This window comes from Bidens hawaiensis, unplaced genomic scaffold (genome assembly GCF_021521415.1).
Source record: "Bidens hawaiensis isolate Kalapana, Puna unplaced genomic scaffold, B.hawaiensis_p1.1 tig00021530_1, whole genome shotgun sequence".
Lineage (NCBI taxonomy): Eukaryota > Viridiplantae > Streptophyta > Magnoliopsida > Asterales > Asteraceae > Bidens > Bidens hawaiensis.
The window spans coordinates 199,884-216,253 of record NW_027493353.1 but is presented as its reverse complement, the minus strand read 5'-3'; the positions used below and the strand labels follow the sequence as shown (position 1 = coordinate 216,253).

The 16,370-nt window shown below is 34.9% G+C and overlaps 1 protein-coding gene across 1 annotated transcript; it reads right to left on the bottom strand.

Moving 5' to 3' along the window:
- Nucleotides 1–2,923: 2,923 nt before the first annotated feature.
- On the bottom strand, nucleotides 2,924–6,243 carry LOC143563814 (cytochrome P450 Tp4149-like). Its single transcript, XM_077051272.1, has 2 exons — nucleotides 4,622–6,243; nucleotides 2,924–4,364 (listed from the first exon to the last, which is right to left on the bottom strand). Exons 1-2 carry the CDS (start codon nucleotides 5,495–5,497, stop codon nucleotides 3,765–3,767), a joined length of 1,476 nt encoding a protein of 491 aa, XP_076907387.1. The 5' UTR covers nucleotides 5,498–6,243; the 3' UTR covers nucleotides 2,924–3,764.
- Between the last annotated feature and the right edge of the window lie 10,127 nt (nucleotides 6,244–16,370).

The following is a 16,370-nucleotide window of genomic DNA, read 5'->3' as shown; positions in this document are numbered from 1 at the left end:
TATATATATATAAAAGGAAGAGATAATTAGAGAACTTGTTGAGTTTTAAAATTTTAAGAACCTCATTTTTAACCACACATTAAAAATAGCTTTGATTGGTTAAGATTAAATCTTATTAAAAAAGTAAGTAGGAGGGATAATAAAAATGTACAGTGATTACAATAATTTAAACGTCCGTTACACATATGTAAAAAGTAGACTCGGTGCATAAAAAATGTTGTAATTTTTCTACGTACATGTAACCTACATATTATATGTAAAAAAAATTAAAAAAATTTGTTATGTTGGGTTCTTTCAAATAAAATCAACTCTCTCTCTCTCTCTATATATATATATATATGTGTGTGTGTGTGCGCGCGCGCGTGCGTGTGCGTGTGTGTGTGCATGTGCGTGTGTGTGTGCATGTGCGTGTGTGTAATGATCTTCAAAGTAGTGTAATTTCTAAGATGAGTAATTTTTAAATTATTAACGCAAACACTAGAATTTAATATGGGTGAGTTCATTGGGGAATTCTAAAAAAATGGGGAACACCTTTTCCAACCCTTGATCAATTTTTCACATCCTTATGGCGCACCTTCAACCACCAACATCACATCATTTTTGTAAGACAAAAAAAACCCCTAAAAATCAAAAAAATAATTAAAGAAGTTATAAAAGAAAAAATGCAAAAATATAAAAAAGTAAAAAAAAAAAACCAAAATGTTTATCTATCACCCCCGGTCAAGAAAAAACCCTTAAAAATTAAAAAATATAAAAAAGCGTAAAAATAAAAAAAAAAGTTAAAAAAAAAACAAAATGTTTATCTAGCATCCTCGGTCCAAAAAAAAAACTCAAACTTAAACTAAGTTTAGCCTTCGGGTTTAGTTTAGCTTTTAACGGGTTTAGTTTTTTTAGCTTGGGGGGGGGGGGGGGGGGACTTTTGATTAACACTTTACACATAAAACAACAAATCTCATTAACATTTTACATGTGAAACAACAGTTTATTAAGATTTTACGTGTAAAGTTCACTTTTAACTTAAATTTGCACGTAAAACAACAAATCTTATTAACATTTTAAATGTAAAACAACCGTTTTTTTAAGATTTTACATGTGACAAGTAATATTTTACATATATAATAACACTTTTTATTAACATTTTACACGTAAAACAACATATCTCATTAACATTTTACAAGTAAAAATAACAGTTATTGAAAATTTTACATGTAAAATAACACTTTTCATTAATATTTTACAAGTAAAACAACAAATCTTATTAAATTTTACATGTTAAACAACAATTCTTAAAGATTTTACATGTAAAACAACGGTTTTCGTTATAATTTTATTGTATATTCAACAATTATATAAATATATGTATAATTAAAAACCAACCTACGGTTATCTCACGAAATTTAGTGTTAATGAACATTTTCAAGTTATGTTTTTACGCATGTATAAGACAATGCGAGTTTCAATATGACGGTTATAATATATTTATGCATTTTTCTTTACCTGCTATCTTTCCATCGTCACGTGAACAAGAACCCCCCCCCCCCCCCCCCCCCAAACTAAAAAACCTCACCTTCAACCTAAACCCGCTAAAAACCTATACCTAAAAGCTAAACTAAACCGAGATTTTTTTTGGAACGGGGAATGCTAGATTTTTTTTTTTGTTATTTCTACTTTTTTTATTTTTTTTTGTTTTTTTATATTTACTTAATTAACTTTTCTATTTCTTTAAAAGGGGTTTTTTTTAACCGGGGATGCTAGATAAACATTTGCTTTTTTATTTTTTTCATTTTTTTTGTTCTATAGTTTTTTTAATTATTTTTTGGTTTTTTTTTCTCGTACAAAAATGATGTGATGTAGGCGATTGAGAGTGCACCATAAAGATGTAAGGAAATGATCTAAGGGTTAGAAAGGGTGTTCCCCAGTTTCTCACTTTTTTGAAGTTCTCTCTTGAACTTAAATCTCTCTCTCTCTCTCTCTCTCTCTATATATATATATATATATATATATATTTTAATTGACATTAGTTGTTTCTCACATGTGGTTTAGTCGGTTTAATATATTTCAAGTTTGGTTCATAATTTACGAGTTGACAAATTGGTGGTGGTTTGCAATTTAAAATCGTCACTTATATCTTCATAAAAGAGTAGTTTCTAAGTGCATAACCAATTGGAATATCCTCACTCACACACCATCATTTTATATGGTAACATCGTAGCAATTGACAGTGAACAAGACGAATTCAGACCATTTTCATTAAAGTTAACGTGAATTGAATTGAACCTTGTTACCCTATAAATACCACGTTAAAACATCAATTGAAGAGTCCTACACACTCCTTGATCTATCTCGGCGCAAACCCTCTCCTAATTACACTCTGAATCACCCCCGGATTACGAGGGTTGTTTTACAATTTTCGTTTATAATATATATATATATTTTTAATTTTATATGTTGTAAGGAAGTTAATAATATATTTAAGGTTTGATTATAAAAGTTTTTTACAAATAAATGAGATATTATAACTCGTTTAAAAGCTATCTGAGTTTAGTGAGACCCATGTTTCTTAATTATAAACAATATCTATTTTTAATAAATCAGATATTACATTAATTTGTAGTATATCCCAATTTTATAGGATTTTCATATCAAAACATTTGGCGAGATTAATTTATAATTTAATGAGATGTTATAACCCGTTTAAGGGTTATATAAGGTTTGATGAGACCCATACCTGTAAATTCGGGTCAAATGCATGAGAAGCTTACATTTACAAATAAATAAATCTGGTGGTTTGATGAGAACTTAAGAAGCAAACAGAGAGCTTTTAAATGTTTCGTTTTAAATATATATATATATGTGTGTGTGTTTGTGTGTGTGTGGTATCATCTAATTAGTACCAAGAGTTGTAAAAGGGTCAAGATTCAAATGCAATACAAATACTTTAATAACAAAATGTTCAAAGTAAAGTATCAAATAAAAAATACAAAAGTGTTCATAACATGAAAACCAAAAGCTCAAAAAGTAATAAATAGTAAAAGGTTCAAAGAGACGTTGTCAACTTAAAGAGGCAAAGGCCTAGGAACTAGAAATGCATAAGTTTTGCCGCGTCCGGAAAATGTGTTTAGACGTAAGAAGCGAATACTTTTAATAACTATGGTTTAGGTTTTACACACCCAGTATGCTTTGTAAAGTGCATTTCACACATTATATAAACAACAATAAATATACAATTTTATTGTCTTTTTATTCAGCTGGCCAGTGTATGAAAACCGGATCCATTTTTAATAAGTTGATAGTCCGTTTTTTGGCAAACCAATTGTGGCAAGTTTTTAAATTATGAATTACGCAAGACCATAACCAAATGGAGGCATTATAAAGGATGAAGATTATGAATTGTTCAAGGATGAAGTAGTAAGTGAGCTGGATGGGTGTGTGATGACTGAGACCAAAGATAATTAAGGTGATTAAACAAGCAACACAAAGCCTAACTATAAGAAAAGAAGTGTGAGTGTGATTTACGACTACCTACCTTGTAGCGAACCAATCATGAAAACATGGAGTTCGAGGTTAAGCCTGGAGATCAAAGCATGGATGATATAATCGTGAATAATTTGAAGAAGTTGTTCACAAGATAAGCATTTCAGAAGAATGAAGACAAAAGGTTTTAAATGGATTAGTCATTAGAGCATTCACATGATCACTCTGGATATTATTAATTTCATGATAAATAAAACACCATTTTATTTAAATTCAACAAGCTAGTTCACTTAAGAACAATGAGTTGCGGAAACTAGCAAAGGACACTTCTTATGAACCGTAATACCATTGGTCTCACACATGTTGAAATCCTCTTCACCCACCAAAGCCAAATCAAACTTATAGACCAAATTAGCCAAAATAAGCTCGTTAACAACCATAGCAAATTGAATACCCGGACACCCACGTCTTCCAGCACCAAATGGTAATAGCTCGAAATGCAACCCTTTGTAATCGATAGGGCTTTTCAAGAACCTCTCTGGTTCGAACACCTCTGGTTCTTCCCAGTTTGAAGGATCTCTTGCTATTGCCCATGCGTTAATCAACACTTGAGTGCCTGATTGGATGTCGTATCCTTGTAGTTTGATGTCTTCTGTTGATTGACGAGGAACAAGCATTGGAAGTGGAATGTGGAGTCGTAGGGCTTCTTTAAAGACGGCTTTTAGATAAGGCATTTTTTCTAAGTCGTCTTCCGTGATGAGTGATCTTCCTTGGCCTACTTCAAGTGCCTCTTGTTTCAATTTTTTCATTACTCGTGGATGTCTTAGCAGCTCGCACATTGTCCACTCTAGGCTTGTAAATGTAGTATCAGTTCCAGCAGTAAATAAGTCCTACATGAAACCATGAATCGGTAACAAGACACTACATTCAAAATCCTTAAGATTTTAAACATGCATGTAGACACGATTCACAAGAAAGTTTGGAAATTTTGGTCAGATGTATATTTTTTAGGATCATAACATGTGAGTATTAAAAATATGAGGGTCCCTAGACTCATCTTATTGTTTGACACAAGCTGCCCTAACAGATATGCATATATCATGATATATAGATGTATAGTTTGGAAACTTAAAGAAAGACAAGTTACCACAATAATAGCCTTGATCATATCTCTTTCAAGACGAAAACCTCTCGTGTTCTCTCTTTGAAAATCTAACAAGATCTCGACAAGATCTCGACCTTCAACACCGTCCACATGCTTATTAACATGTTCATCAAGCACAATTTCAAGAAACTCATCAAACTCTTTGGCAACTTTATCGGCTTTCCGATTCAATCCACTCAACCAATCCACCCACCATAGCGACGGAATATAACTCCCGACACTAAAACATCCCAACAATTCCATAAGCCTTTCTAACAAGTCCTTAAACTTCCTCCCTTCATAAGCCCTCCCCAAAGCCACCCTACAAACCACATTATTAGTAAGTGTAATAAGCAACTCGCTCAAGTTAACGGTCGAGCCATTCGCTTTTCGAATCTTTTCCATCATAACAACCATCTCATCCTCTCTGACTTGATGATATGACTGAACCCTCTTGTTGCTTAAAAGGTGAAGTACTGCAATGCTCTTAATCTGCCTCCAATAGTCTCCATATTGAGAAAAGGCTATATCTTTGCATGCATAAAATACTCTATCCGGGATGTTCAAATGTGGTCTGCTTGAAAAGATTATATCATGGGTTTTCATGATGTCTTTGGCTGCATCAACCGATGAGGCTATGAGTACTGGTACCGTGCCAAGGTGAATCAACATGAGTGGACCATAGGTCTGAGCCATGGCTTGAAGGGCACGGTGTGGGTTTGAGCCTAGTTGGTGTAGGTTTCCAATTAATGGTAACTTAGGTGGAGATGGTGGTAGGTTTTTTTGGGATTTAGAAGAGCGAAAAGATGATTTCAGAAGAAGTATTGCGAGAATGAAGGGAAGAGAAGAAAAGAGAAAAACTTGTAGTTTGAGAGACATTTTGTGTTTTGATGTTGTTTGAGATCTAGAGAGGTTGTATATAAGACATTGGCTGTGGAACTCAAGGATGCATGTTAATATAACCTTGTTTATATCCGCAAGAAAATAATCAAGTATCTTTTTTAATATGTACAGTCACAAAAACAGGACCACTAAGATTAGTAACCTATACAAGAATTTTAATACAAAAAGAAAATCACCAGTATAAACATTTTGAGAATTTTGCCAAAATAGATAGCCACTAAAAAGTTTATTTTTTAGACATTGACCAATAAGAGAACGCGCGTGGTAAATTCTAGCGAAAGAGGCAAAAAATTCACATGGGATAATATACACATTACACATAGCAAGAGGAATAAAACCGAACAACCTGTGAATGTCTAGTGTCACTTTGTAATGGTTTTTTTTTGTTTTTCAATAAATTTAGTAATTTACCCATTTCACAAAAAGAAGATTAATTTTATTTTTTAAATTAGTATGCAGGTGTATTATAAAACATATTAACTAAAGAAAAATATATAACTTTAATACTAAATTAAATAATAAACGAAATATAAGTAAACGGTTAATTTCCTTGAGACTTTGATCTTTTTGAAGTTTTAACTTTTAACCTGTTTAGCATGTCTTTGTGGCTGGTGTGGTGCACTGCCGGCCGCCCATTGTGCCCTATCATTGTTAAAGAACTCCAAATCTCAAATAAAGTCAATACTGCAAAATTGAAAGATGCATGTTCTCAAAAAAGGCTAATCCATATAGAAATTTAGTTGGTGGCTTAAATTAACCTGCCAGCACCTATTAATTAGAGAGAATTTAGTTAATCATTTATGACTTTAAAGGTTTTATCCAAATTCAAGATTTTTTTTTAAATAATAATTACTATACAAGTATACATCCCTGAAATTCAATTTGCAAAACTGTTTGATACTTGCTAACCACAACCATAGGGTGTTTAGGATTATACTTTAAGTTATCAAAGATTACAATAAGCGAATTCACACACCATAGATGTAACACCCTAGGTGAATCTCACATCGATCGTGGACAAGAATAATTCTTAGTTCATAAGAAATGCTTCGACTCTTAAATCACGAACGCGTTTTGACCTTAATGCTAGTGAACGAGAGGAGAACTCCATAGTTAAGGGTGTATAGGTAGGAGTAGTATTAGGATGGGTAACCTCCTAAAAAGTTTCCGCTTAGGTAACCAAAAACAAATCCGTGAGCTCTTTGTAGGCAAATAAGACAATATTGATGGTACGGGGACGGCAAGTTACAATAAAAACATGTTATATCGAGGTGATGCTACCATAGCTTGCCAATCAAATTAATCACCAATCATTCGATCACAATCGGTTTTGCTCACTCGAGTGATCGAACCAAAGAACTAAGATCTATTGGTCATGGTTTATGGTGAAGTGCCACGGTTGAAAACCATTATTATGATTTTTCATATGAAATACCATTATTATGATTGTCAGGGCTGGCTGGAGGGTAGCGCCGGTCGGACCGTCAGTAGGGGCACGTAAATTTTGGGGGCCAAATTTTTTTATATCTATATTTATTATAAATACACACTACTAGAGAATATACCTTTAATGACATGCAATGCGCGTCATTAAAGGGGTAGATGACATGCAAACACGTGTCAAGGAAGGCCATGTCATAAAAGAAAGATGACGCGTAATTGTGTGTCATCTGTTTATGACACGCATTTATGACACACGTTCATTACATACATTTTTGACATGCAAGTGCGTGTCATGGTTTTAAGTGTTTAAAAAAATATTTGTTTATAGAATTACTATTGTCATATTAGACAATTAACGTCTAATAATACAAATAATAAACATATATAGCAAAAGAAATCCATTTCACACAATATTTTATAAAATACAAATTACAAACATTTCAAAGTTAAAATTACATTAACGCCGATACAAAATTTCATCGAAAATTGAAGTTTGCCACAAAAGTTGACCATTCTTCACGATTTTCAACCATATCAACATCTATGTACTCATCTTTCCTTCTCCTAACATGAGAATTTTTTTTTTGAATCAGTGTAAATAATTAGAACAGAATAAGTAAGAAACCTAACTACTTGATTTTAATTTTTAAGCCTCAATCTCACAAGATGATATTCAGACTATTAATTTCTCAAAATGTTTGGGTTGAAAGTTGAAACTTAACATGTTTGACATCTAAAGTCAAAGCCTAATTATATTCATTTCTAGAGATGCAGTGGTAACAGAACAATAAGAGCTTTGTAGAATACATTAGTCTATTTTGTGAACTTTTGAGGTTAAACCTATATGATTTGTTTCTAAGTTTACCTACACTCAAAGCCTAATTATATTCATTTCTAGAGATGCAATCAATTTAAAGAGCCCTTCAATCTTTAAAGTGGAAAACTACCTAAAAGTCAAAACTAGTTATCAAGTGGTAAGATAAGAGTATCTCTAACCTGCAGAAGCAACCTTAATTTTAAGGGCCAACTTGACTGTAGTATCAAATAACTCTGCAACTTTGATAAAATCATCCTTCAGAAATCTTATGGATGTTGATGAAAGAGTTCCTAAAGCATAAAAAAATAATTATAAACAATAATCTTTCAAATGTGTGATTTCTACTTCATTTGCTTTTATATACACCATTTCAGGCCCAAAATAACCATATGTGTTCTACTAGCATCATAAAACAAGTTTAAAATTTTCATTTCACATGTCTTACCTATATGGGGTAAACATAAAAAAGGCAAAACTGGCAAAACAAATATAAATACTAGTGCATTCAGTAAACTTGACCTGTATGGAATGATTGTGTGGACACCATTGAAGTCCTGGGAACACAACTTGATTGATTTTATCTTCCAAGTCATACATTACCAGAGGGATGAGATTGGGACGGTACCGGTACCGAAAATCCCGATCCCTAAAAATGCAAATATATGGTACCGATCCCATCCCGAAAATAACAGTTCGGTACCGGTTTTCGGTATGTTACCGATTTGGTACCGAATTTCCTCCATTGTTGTAAAATGACTTCTTTTTAATGGTTCCACAAAATGAGATACTTTTGTCATATGAAAGATAGCTTTGTTATATTAATAATTACCTGAAAATTATGAGTATCATCTGATAGAAGAGGGTATTGCTCCAGATCAAAGAAATTTTGAAGTACTTCTGGTGATTACCAGGATCCAGTCCTTTTGGATATCCTGATAAACATACAATTCGGTCAAAGTTCATGGCATGAACCCGAGAAAATGACAAAAATCACTTCGAACACAACACGGCCCTGAAAATCGTGTCAGACGTATAACCTGAACACGAAAATAATGCTCGCGGTTTGACATGAATACGACTCGTTCAACCCGAACTTTATTTTAATTCGTTTAACCCGAACAAAAATTATGACATAAAACATATATTGTAAAAACATAAAATTAAAAACAGTTGGGTTAAGCATGTCAGCCCGTCGAATTGACACGAACACGACCCGTTTAGCTAACCTCAAAGGCTCAAAGTGACCCAAACCCGTTTATACAAAACCCAAACCTGGGAATTTCGTGTCAGAAAATCCAAACCAGTTCAAACGAGTTAAAAGTCAGCACACTAACCTATGGCAAAGCATCTTGGCTTCTGCCAGCTGCATTAATAACCTGAGCAATTTCAGCACGATCAAAGCATCTCGCCTAGACTCTAGCAGCCGAATACCATTAAAAATCAGCAACATGAACTTCACCCTCCCGTCTTATATACTGCTTTTCGGGCCCACAAACACTTTGGATTTCGCGGTACAAACGGCCCTGCATTACATATTTAGACCATTTGAACTCGTTAATTTGATAGATTTTGGTTTTAATTAATTGTATATAGACATGTACATGAACCGAACCAGCACCGTTTAACTTTAACTACAGAGACGATCGAAGTGACTCACCATATCAGTTAACAAAGCACCTTGACAATTACTTCTGATCATGATCACTTAAAAATGTACCACACATGGATACACTTCCTCCACTTCCTGCATTGCCACACTGGATTATTTAAATTTCATCATTAATAATAATAATAATAATAATAATAATAATAATAATAATAATAATAATAATAATAATAATAAAAATGATAATAATAGTATGAAAAAAGTCAGCTGCAAATTGTTGCTGCAAATATTCAGTTGACTTGAAAAAAGTCAGCTGCAACAGTTGAATTGTTGCTGTCACCGCATTAACAGCCACAGTCAGCTCGCTTAACAAATATAATCGCCACATTCATCATTCATGTCATGAATAAACACACAAGCAAACACGTAAAAATTAAAACAAGTAAACATATAAAAATCTTAAGGTTTATACCAAAACACATAATTTGTTACAAATGTTTCAAGCATAAACCTATTAACCTACCAAACCGGGAAATGGCTCGTACCAAAAGATACTAAAGTCAAATATGATAAAAAAAAAAAACAAGTTTAACTCCATGTGATCAAAACTCAAATATGATCAAACTGAGTTTTGTTAAGCACAGGAGGTGGTGTATGAACGTGGTGTATTTGTTAAGCAAACTGAGTTGGTGACGTTTATATAAACTATTAAACTGAATTTGGTATAAAAATTTCGGTACTCAATCGGTACTGCCGAAAAAAACCGGTACCGGTACCGATTTTCCCGATCCCGAATTTTGTCAATATTCGGTACCGATACCGAATGTACATTTAAATATATAAAACTTGTAAAGTATGATTTGATCTTTACCATCGGCCCAAAATTCTTTTTTATTCATAATACATTTAATCAAGTTTAAATTATTGGGCCCAAACTAAATCTAAAAACTATAAAAATTAAATAAGCTCCCAGCGCAAAATTAAAGAAATAGATGTCGACTAAAATTCCTTTTTTGCTTCCTTCATTCTTTGCGAATGTTGAACAAAACCTGAACAATGACTAACCCAGCCGACCACCACTATTGGTTCATTGTTGACCATCAGGCTCCTCTGCGGTTGACCAAGCCAGCCACCAAGGACCAAGCTATTTTTTTTATCCATTGTTAAGAGAGTTTCACGAATCATTGGTTAATCGTTAGTTATTACGGTATTTGATTTTAATAATATAGTTTTCTATGTTTATTGTTATAACATTAAGCGTCATTTAAAAAAATTAGTTTATATATTTCGTTACTTGTTAAGGCTATGGGCCTTTTTATTTCGGCTCGGCTGAGGTATTTAAATTCTCGAAGACGGCCCTGATGATCGTTCATCTCAATACCCCAAAGCCTAGTTATACAATTCTTAAATCTCTTTTCCCCCCTCATAATAATTTCTTTAGTCCCAAGACACTGTGTTAAACTTAACCCGAGTATAATCCTCAAGTTTGCACTCAGATCCCATGGTAAACCAAAATCAGGGTCTACTTATTTTCCTTAGATGCTTTGAAATAACCTCCCTCTTTGACAAACATATACCGGTCTAGCAAATCAACTTCTAACACCATTTGGTAACTTATGTGAAAATGGTTTTTCATTTTGAATTTTAAGAAAATTATGATGAAACCATTTAACCAAATGTTTAAAGTCAACTTTTAGGACTTTCTTAGGTTCTAACAAAATTATGAATATGCAACATGCCTAAAAATTTCACACAAGTCTTCATAGAAGTAATCTTAACAGGGTTACTGGTTCTATTTCCATTTTGATCATCTTTCATCACCACCTCTTCACCTTGATTATTTTGATGATCATAATAGCCCTGGATTTCATAATGGGTTTGGTCATCTAGTTCTTAAAAATTTTCGAAGCAACTTAATTCTAAATCCGACACTAGAAAAACTTTCTTGATATTTATCAAAATCTTCCATATTTTCAATCATCTTTTTCACATAGCAAACATCCCCTACCAGTTTCACTTCATGGCCTTGACTTACTAATTGTTCCATGCTTATGACATTTTTATAATTTTATTCAACTTTGGAACAAAGTGAAGACAAGGAATGGCTAATGAAAATTTTCACATCCTCAACACCATGAATGAAAAGAAGATTCTTTTAATTACTGCTGTTTTCTACCCCAACACTATTTTTCAATTAGTTGAACTAAGTTTTGCTCCCCCGTCATATGCTTTCTAAAGGACAAATTCACTACCCATATTTCTTTTCAGTTTTCGTACTCGGTTCCCTTAACCAAGTAATCTACATAATTTTTAGAATTTAACAAGGTGGGGCTTTTGAACAACTTGCTTGGACATTTCCAGGCGTAATGTCCTAGGTTTTGGCAACGGTAACTTTGAACAAGTTCTATTCCATTAAACCTTCAAGCACCTCTCGCTGCATTGGCTCTATGGCCAAGAGCAACCCCTGCTTTTTGTTTAAAGGCACCGATCTTTTTTACAATACTCTTTGTTTATGAAATACGAACAAATAAACAGAATTTGTATTCGACTAATTAATTAATACAATCCCAATCAACACAGATTTTGCATCCAAACTGAAAACACAAAATTGACTCGGATTTTACATACCGAATTCATGTTCTAAACCGTCGTTGTAACATCACGGAAATTTCGAGCAAAAAATGTCAATATTCAAGAGTCAAGGGACCAAATCTGTCAATTTCCAAACCCAAGGGTTTAAAATAAAAAATCTGTTTTCCTGACCCATCGCGATACGCGATGGATCAGAAGAGACCCCATCGCGTACCGCGATGGGTTGTCTGACACATCGTGACACGTGTGCCATGTGGCGCACGGTGGCACAGTGTGTCGCCACGTGGCAACGCGTCTGCCACGTGCCGCCACACGGCGTAACGCCTGCCACGTGTCGCCACGTGGGTGACTCACCAGACCTACGTCGCGTACCACAACGGGCTCCAAAACCTTGTCTATAAATAGCAAAGTCCGGGTTCTCATTTCCACACATCAAAAATCAGTTTACTACTCTCTCTCTAACTTCTCTCTAAAATATACAAACCCGACCCTCGATCCACCTCGAAAAACGTGCCCGATTCCTCGTTTTCCGTGCCATACCTCGATAATCGTGCCACCTCCCGACGATGTTATAAGCAAGAAGATGTTATTGGTGTGACGTCCCGACAATCATCTTGAAGTGTGTGCCGTGAAGAATGGGTGCCTCGTAAAGCGTGCCGACATGGAAGAAGTATTGAGTTGCGTGCAAGGAAAATGTGTTAATCAAAGGATAAGGAAATCAAGCGGCGACAAGGTGTTGCTCAAGTGAATAGGGTTATTAAGCCAAAAAAACGTAGGCATAATGCCCGAATAAAATAATAATAAAATATTATAAAGGCTAAAACATAAAGTCGAGGTTATACTCGCTACCTCGAGAATAAAAGAAATATATAACAAATAAAAAAAAAGAAAAGAAATAAAAGTGTATATATATGTGTGTGAATATAATATTTGTTATAAGTATTATTTAAGTAATAATGAGTATTCTTAAATAATAAAAGAAAAAGAATACGTTTCTTAAAGAAGAAGAAACGTTGGGTTTTATAAATAAACTTAAAGTTTATAAATATTACTTTTTAACTAAAGGTTTTAAAGTAAATAATAAATAATCGAGGTGGCGATTATAAAACAAGACTAAAGGTCTTAAGCCGGATTATATATCCGACTAACAAAAAGTTATACTCGTACTATTGGTGCGAGATAGCAAGGGAAAGACCCACGGGCGGTGTTTGAAGCCGATCCCAAATTGAAATAGGTGAATACGCCCTATTTTTACAAACTTGATTTCAAAAGAGTCAAACGTGTTATATGAAAAACTTTACATGAGACTAAGTGTCTCTAAAAACATTATAAATAAGAGTATAAGCCTAGCCCTCAGGCCGTAGTATACGTTTTTCTGGATCCTTTCATATGTGGTAAAATGCGGTGGGCACATCGCACCACGCTTGGTCACGACCTCCAGCAACGATGGGCCGGACCTAAGTACGTTCGAGTGAGACTGACCATGTGTATATTTATGGTACCTAAGTAATGTCGAAACGCTGCAGTGTTTTGCTGAGGTGACCTAGTGTAGAGACTCAAGTTTATAATGATGTTTTAACTAGATTATTCCTAAGCAAAGATGGGCCGAGGCTTACGTGGTCTCGAGGGGTGATCTAGTAAAGAAAAATATTTTAGCGTCAGCATATTCACCAGCATTCGTTGCTGACGTATTTTCTAATATTTTGTAGGTAATCAAGAATAGAGCTTGTGAAGACGAAGGGCTCAAGAATCCGATGGCTCGGATATTTAGTTAAAACTTAAAAATATATAAATGGTGGTTTTGTAAACTATAAACAAATAAAATATATGGAACTTTCGTTCCATCTTTTATAATGTAAATATTTACAATTTCGATCCTTATAAGACTTCCACTAATAACCGTAACTCTGATTTATATACAAACATGGTACCAACTGTTGGTCGCACGCCCATGCCTTAGATGGGAGTGTGACAGGTTGGTATCAGAGACATCGATCTTAGCGAATCAGGTATTATAAAACAATACCTAAGCTTCGATCCAAGCATAGGAAATTATTATTTGATTATTTGATTAGGGATAAGATTGGTTGGTAACCCTTTCTTTCCATCTCCTCATTCTAAACCACCTATAAAAGATGTCTTTTGAGAAATTAATGGAGTATTATGACCGTGAAGCAAAAAGAGCAGGAAAGTACTACAAATTCCCAAAGGACATCATGAGCAAGAATTACTATGAGGCACTTTTCAATTCCCACGTGGAGCATGATCAAAACAACTCGTTGCATTATCCCGGTACTGAACAAAACCCAATCCACCTTCCCGATGGTAACCTAAACTATGTATACGAAGCACCAAGTTACTACCCGTCAAGCTTACCCATGTACCAACCATCCGAAGTACCAACATATCATCCTTCCGAGATTCCTACCTACCAACCAACTAAGATTCCACCATATTACCCATCTTGAGGTCCAACCTATCTACTACCAAATCCTCACCCTTCGTATGCCTTCCTCTCAAATCGACCAATCAAGGAGGAACCAAAGTCTCCCTCATCCGATTGGATGTAGTGCCACTCAGATCAGCGAAGGTGGCATACCGGAACTTCAACCATGAATTCTGCCAACTCCTGCCACAACAATGAAGGGCCGTCTTGCAAGCCCAAAATGAGGATGATGACGTCATACGAGAACCTTCGCATGCCCGCAATATCAAAAGAAACTGCCCAATTGATGATGGAGGAAGACCCGGAAGAAGAGGACCCGAAGGAGGAGGATCTAGAAGAAGAGGAGACAGAAGAAGATCCGGAAGAGGAATACCCCGATAACCCGAATGAAGTGATAACACCAGTGGAGGAACCATTTTTTCATCAAACCCCAAGTTATGGTTCTGTTGATCCCTACATGCAATTTCTTCAAGAACTCAAGGGCAAGGCATCATCAAGCTTCCCACCGTACCAGGGCAAGATTCCATCAGTTGAAGATCAAGCGAACGAAATCCAAGAGCAGAATGAGGCTGCTGAAGCTTTCTTGATCAACTATCAATCCGATGTGACAGCGTCCCTATATCCGGACCCAATGAACCATTTCGACGTAGTCATGATGGGATACCGTGATCCACCACCCCGCTACGGATATCCCAATGACATGCCGCAATCATAGGAGGAACACCTGGATCGAGCCTTACACGAGACAGACGATCTGAGAAAGAAGATAGCTGTTGATGGGAAGAAAAAGAAGAAGATAGGAGAGACGCTTCTTCGAAAATGCAACAAGTTAACCAAGGTCGTGAAGAAATTCATGAAGGAGTAAGATGATGGTGATGAAGACAGGGTTTCAAGAAATTAAGTTTATGTGTTAAAATAGTCTGCGTGTTATGTGTAACGTTTATATGTAACATAGAATGTAATAAGTAAGGATAGGTATATATATCGTTTATACGATATATATAAAGATGTTGTAAAAAAATTATATATATATATATATATATATCATTTATTATATATATGTGTGTGTGTGTGAGTGTGTAAAATAAATAAAGGTTGTATTAAAAGAAGAAATTGTTTAATTTCAGATAAAAAGAAAAATTAAAAAGAAAAGATAAAAAGAAAATGTCTCAACAAAGTTACAACTTTGAGGCTTCCAAGAAAGAAGCCGACAAACGAAAAGAAAAGGGGAATGAACCCGAAAATGAAAAGGAGGAGCCGATACCTGAAAAATATATGAATCAAATCCAACAAATGATTAAAAAGGCTGTTAGAGATGAATCCGAAGCTAGATCACAATCTAGGCAATCCAAACATTCTCGATCTATTAATCCTTCCCAAAGATCCGTTAAGTCCCGTCCGAAACCATCTCATATCGAAGAAAGTGTTCACGAATCGAATGTTGATGGAGGTGTTAGACAAGAATTTAAGAAACTCAAGATCGGTGGATGTTCGTTCAAAGATTTCAAATACTATGGACCAAAGAAGTTCCATGGAGACAAAGGAGCCATCACAATCGTAAGGTGGCTTGAAGAAATGGAGACGATTGTGATCACAAGCAAGTGTTCTGATGAAGAGAAGATTCAATATATTGCCCTCATGTTCAAAGGTGAAGCCTAAGAGTGGTGGAACACACTGATTCTGAGTAGAGGAAGGAAGGTGATGTATAGTCTGACTTGGAATGAGTTCAAAGACATGTTGATGGAAAAGTTTAGTCCAATGCACGAAACCAATCAAATCCAAACCAAATTCTTGAACCACAAAGTCATTGGAACGAACCTTCATGAGTACAACACAAAATTTCACGAATACTGTCGATTGGTTCCCTGCTGGTTACCCCTGAATCCAGCAAAGTAACACGTTATATTTGGGGACTGCCACGAGAGATTCATGACATGGTGAGGTC